This window comes from Rhea americana, unplaced genomic scaffold (genome assembly GCF_003343005.1).
Source record: "Rhea americana isolate MKP2758 unplaced genomic scaffold, rheAme1 scaffold_326, whole genome shotgun sequence".
NCBI lineage: Eukaryota > Metazoa > Chordata > Aves > Rheiformes > Rheidae > Rhea > Rhea americana.
In genome coordinates this window covers 609647-615494 of record NW_028186453.1, presented here as the reverse complement: position 1 = coordinate 615494, position 5848 = coordinate 609647, and the positions used below count along the sequence as shown (strand labels likewise).

General features: G+C 38.4%; 1 protein-coding gene across 1 annotated transcript in view; it reads right to left on the bottom strand.

Annotated features, from left to right (window-relative positions):
• Positions 1-216: 216 nt before the first annotated feature.
• The window catches only part of ERI1 (exoribonuclease 1), an 11357-nt gene continuing 5725 nt past the window's right edge, over positions 217-5848 (bottom strand). The window contains exons 6-8 of the mRNA XM_085310820.1: positions 5771-5846; positions 3024-3138; positions 217-1082 (exon numbers count right to left, since the gene is read on the bottom strand). Of these exons, the coding sequence (XP_085166946.1) occupies positions 840-1082; positions 3024-3138; positions 5771-5846 (434 nt within the window). The 3' untranslated portion in view covers positions 217-839. The remainder of the gene's footprint in view (positions 1083-3023; positions 3139-5770; positions 5847-5848) is intronic.

Here is a 5848-nt window from a genome sequence, read left to right as displayed (position 1 = left end):
TTAGGTAATATCCACACAGCACATAATTTTGATCATCTGGTATATTTTAAATGCATTTTTACTTTCCTCGCTTTGAAGTACAAACGGCTGACAGCGTCTAAATAGCTGTTCTTCATTTGATTTAGCTTGAGWGTAGCAGGAATAGGAGGCATGATAACTGATGTGAAGTCCTAAAGAACTTCTTTTTAAATATAGGTAAAAAATTTACTACTATACTGCATGAATGTCATTTTTTATTCAACACACAGTTGTTATAATTGATGTGGAAGCAGACAAGCAGATTCCTAAAAAAAAACAAAAGAAAAAAAAAATGATGAACCACTCCCACTTCTTCCAGACTTCATAAAAAAGAAATCAGCAGGAGCCTTATCAGGAAATATCAGCCTCTACAATCTCCATTTCAGTTCTTCCAGCAATGACTTGTTTGTGTGCRATGAATAATCAGACATTAAATGTTGTTAGAGTAAATCATAATGAACTAGTATTACCCACAGGTTGGGGTGGAACAGTAGTACACTGGCCAGGAGAATTTTTACATGTGTTTGAACGATATGTTTTTAAAGCTTAACACTTGGTCTGGATTCCAGATATCAACATTACTGTTGGGAAAAAAAAGAAAAAGAAAAAAGAAAGGAGTATCAAAAAAAAAAAAAAAAAAAAAGGTGTAACACAGGCTTCAAAGAGCTTCCACGCTTCTCTTTATTTCAACAGAGACCTCTACTTAAGGTGCTTTCAGATTCTGCACTGCAGACAGGTTCACAGAGGTGGTTTTTTGATAAGCTGTTAACAGTCTGTAGTATGTATTCGACAGCAGGTCAACATGCAGAATCCTTGAACTATTAGTTCCTATAGCGAGGCATCTGTGGAACAGGGGCTCCCTCTAAGGGGGCTGAGGAGGAGACAGTCATGAGCTGCCCAGCATGCATTCTCTCATTCACACGCAGTTCACAGCCATCCTGCAGCATCCTTATAGCTATCCTTGCAATGTTTTTAGAGTCATCAAGTCCACTGTGAGGTCTCCCATCATAGTTCATTCCCAGCTTTTCAAGCATGATTGTCAGCTTGGTCTGGTTCCTAGGAACCTGATGGAGAAAGTGAACCACATTCCAGAATTAGCTTCTTTTGCTTTAAAGAAAAAAAAAGAAAAGAAAAGAAAAGAAAGAAAGAAAAGAAAAAAAGCTTTTTCCACCTAACACAATGCAATAGAAATGCAGGTATGCAGATTTAAATACCAAATAAAACCTCTATGTTGCCTTTTGTTAGCTCACTAACAATTACACTTCAAAACACCCCGGAGAGACACACACTCCTTTTTTTCAGAGAAGGTATAGTCAACAAGATCTTGTCTAGACTCAGGATGATCTCAAGTGACTCTCACCATTACCAGCACCAGTTCAAGACATGCCAACAGTGGAAACTGTGGCCAAGATAGGTTTCACAAGCCTTATAAAGAAGGAATTGCTACCGAAGCAGCATTGCAAAGGGAAAACAATTTTTTAAAATACCAAGTGATTAAAAAGCAAACACCTCCTGGTTCTCACTGACATCAAGCTTCTGAATAGCTCCAACCACTACAGGAGATTAGGAGCACTTACAGTAACCCCTGTTTACTTGGATGACCAACAGCATAGAGAGATAAGGAAGTTTAACTGTATTACCCAAACAAAGTGCTACACCAGCAAAATCCCCAACTCCTTGCCAGATTAACTACGAAGCATGCATCTGTTCCCAGGAAGGGCTGAAGAAAAGCGAAAGGATATCAAGCTTGTTTTGTTGGGGGGTGGAGGAGACACTACAAGTTCCAGGATGCTGTACGATACTACTAGATTTAATAGCTAGGCAGAACAGCAACAACACAGCTGCCAAAATCTGGCAACATGCAACTTCAATAGCAACACCAACAGAGCTGTCAAGGGAAGAAATACCCATAAGCTGTGGGATATTTCTTGTCTACCAGAGTTGCAATGCATTCTTTGCCACAAGTTTAACCATTATTACTTAACAGTAGATTCAATAAAAGCACAGAACAGCTAAACAAAAGCCCTAAAGAACTGTAAATACTACAAATTTTTACATTTAAAAAATACGCAAAAAAAAAACCAGTCTATTAATTCTAAGTTATGATTTTCATTGACTTTAATAGAAGAGTAGTCTCACTGCTAAACAGAGGAGGAAAAACACACATCTGGTTTAAAGCTGATAGGTCTATCAAGATTGTTTTGTGTTCCAACACATGCTTGCAATGGGAAAGGTCATGCAGAGAAGGCATAATAGAGGAGGAAACGCAATAACTGTAATATTTCAAAGGAGAAGGTAAAGCTCTTRTAATATGTCAATCTCCTTTTCCTAGTGGTTGCATTTAGCACAATAACACCTTTCAAGAGCTGATTGTGAGCCAAGCCCAAATCATATTCAAACAAATATTACACTGACTTGGAATTCAGCAGCATCTCCAATAACCAGTTTTATGGTAGCGTGACAGTGATAGAAAGCAGCAATAAGGTTCAGCACTGATTTTGGTGCTACTTTTGTTTTGACAATTTGATGCAACTGCAGCTATGTCTAAACTTTTCCTTTCCCCGTTATTCTCTGTCAAAAAAGGAAATACTCAAGGTCAGTGGTGAAGCCTAGTTCTTTGTAATGTACTACACGAAAACAGGAAGCAATAACTGCAAGATCAATACAGAGACTTTTCAGCTGAAGTAGCTTAAGACACACTTGACCCAAGAGCACCAGTACAACATTCTTAAACAATTATTTGAATAACAATGAACACATCTCCTGATTCTCAAATACAAGATTAAAATTAAAATGCAGTAATTCAATTACTCCAGTAGATAATACCATTTTCAAGTACTAAAATGAGATCTGAGAATGAAGCACTTTTGGAAATTAGGCCACAGGCATCTAACTTCTGTGGTATAAAATTATAGTACATAAGTAAAAATCATAGGCACAACAGGACATATAAGACTTTTAAAACAATTTTTCCCACAACAGAAACAGCAGCAGTCTATACACACCTTATAGAAGTTCCCATACGACTTGCGAATATTGATCCACCTTTTCGCAAAAGAAGGATATTTGATACGGCTAATACGGCACTGGATAGTCAAAAATTTACTCATATCCCAAGATCTTAAAAAGTCAGAGAGAGAGAGAAAAAGAGAAAAATATTAATAATGATTGATTCAGATGCCCTCTGGTGTATGTATCACACAGCTGTAGCAAAAAGGGCTAAAGGAAAACAGCTTAGGCTAGTAAAAGCATCCTCTCAGTAAGCATGGTAAGGAATTTTTCAACATGAACTTGTTAATCAAGGGGAAAATAAATACCCATGTCAGCAAAATTTTCTCTAGGACAGTTACAGGTCCAGAATGGCTGAAATAAAAATAGAGGAAGCCAACTTCCCCGTCTATCACATTTGCTCCAGGACAGCCAATGAAACAGAGGTTTACACAGCCCCCAGGGAAGCAGGAGGCACTTTAGTTTCCCTGATCACTTTGGTACTCACRTATCTCTCTCTCTAACTTCAGGCACTGAAACAAGACTGCACTTACTTTTAGGAGAACCAGACCAYTATGGAAAGATGAAGCCATAGCACCACGTGCTTCCAGCTTTCCTTTCTTAAGGGAGTCACCCTGAAAAGTTTGTAAGCTTTAAGCTAAAACAGAGTCTTTTTTCTCTCTTGCAGCTGTCTGCACAATCTCTCCTATATGATAGGGAAATCTCATTACACCTGTTTCGCTTGAGTAATATCACCGAGGGCTTACCCTGGAGGGGTATTCAAGATGCATTCTCCTAAGCCAAGTAATATAACCAGTCTTGTAGCAGTTTTGCTTTAGCACTATTGCTTCTAAAGATAGAAACTTAACTATAGGTAATAAGTTAGCTAAATTAGAGTATTTATCAGAATTCCCCAAATGAAAATCAAGTAATACCACCTTTAATTAGCTACTCAGTTTTAAATTGTGCCTGCTGTAAACTGTAAATCTCAAGTCTAGTGTTACAGCTCTTAAACAGCTTTGCTGTTCACACTGGGCACAACCACATTTCAATGAAATCATTTCTTCACTGGGAAGGTCTATGATTTGCAGTTGTCCCAGTCTTCAGGAATTTGAGAAAAAGGTCTTGCATGAAAAGAATTTTCCCACCCACTAAAGTCAGGTAAGTTAAAAAAAGAAAACAAAAATGGCTTTCGTTATGCATCAATTCATGTCCTGCAACAACATTTTTCAAGCCACTCACGTTATAGACTACAATATTTATCCGTGCTTTACTCAAGAGAAGTGTTATGAAGTCGTGGTTTGTGTTGCCTGTAACTACAAATGTTGTTTAATCAGGCATCAAGTATTATAGATTAATCTCCTTGGAAAGTTAACATCTCTTCTGTAACTCTTAGGTTTGGAAAGCACCGTTCTCACAAAACAAAGCCCATGCTCCTTTTCAAATATATAGAAAAAGATCTTGAGCATCCTTCAGTATGCAATGATTACCTATATTGGGGAGTACAAGTCAGAWATTGTTTTCTAACAGTGTAGTCTCCATGAATGACCTATACGCAGCCTGGGTGATGGACMACCACTAATGCAATCAGCACTAAGAAGAGAGTTGTTCCTAAAAAAGAACAACACATTCAAAGATAACTTCTCTTTATACAGAGAACTGAGGGAAAAAAAATCTTACTTGATTTCATGAACCCTGGAACCTTTTGTTCCAGGCTCCATCTCCCTCTGATTCAGCATAGTCATAACAGAGTTACACAGGGCTGCCTTGTTAATCCAGCACTCCAAACACACATACATGAATGGGAAAATGCATTCTCAGGCATCATTCAGCTCTACGCTCTGAAGCATAACTAGGATCAGGTAAARGCTAATGCTGAAAACTCCCTGTGCTACTTACATATGCTCATTCCAAGAGTAGGAGAAAAGCATGTTAACAGAATAATATTTCACAGCTAAAAAGCAAGCACCAGGTAGAGAAAATTCCCTGGCCAATGCTACGCAAGAGAGAAGATGAGGCTCAGAGAGTATCTTTTGGCTTCAAAATATAAAACTATAATCTAACACCACTAAGGTTTAAAGAATAAAGYCACATCACAGATCTATCTGGATCTCAAGATCTGTGTATTTTGCACTCATTAGGCGACTTGCTTTTCCCATTGATCCCTGGGAGAGAGTCAGTAAAGGTGGGAGTTCAAGGCTCATTAGTCAGCCCCTTACCACAAAGCTTGCCTGAACTGACATCCATCAGAGCTGCAGTCTGAGCCAAAACAGAGAGCTACTCTTCCTACTAGTAACTGCTCCTCATTCAATATGAAGCACAATCCATTACTGCTTTCTGATGAAACATGCAGGACCTATCAACAGCRAGACTAATGCACACCACGTACCCACCACCCCATCTCAGATTCCGGGAAGCACAGGAGTTGATTAGAACTGAAGTACCACAACGCTATTTTCACATGTACATGCAGYATGAGAACTAAAAGTAAAGATAATTACAACAGGGTAAAACCAGCCTACTCAACATCATTTACTTGCCCACAAACAAGAACGGAAAGCTGGAAAAGAAACAGTGCCATCTAACGGATTCAAGCTTCATTTCAAACTCATCTTATTTAGTTTCCCTAATGTATCTGAAAGCTAAAAACATATCATAAAAATGGCAAAAGGGCCATGTCGCGATCCAGTTTTAGCAATATTGTTACTGAGTTAAACATTGTTTTGCAGTTTTAGAGCATGTTGAAGGTTTTATAAGGACATACCCGTCTGTCAGCATGGAATAGCTATACTTTGTTCCCAGTTCTCGCTGTCTCATCCATTCTATGACGTTCTGCAGAACT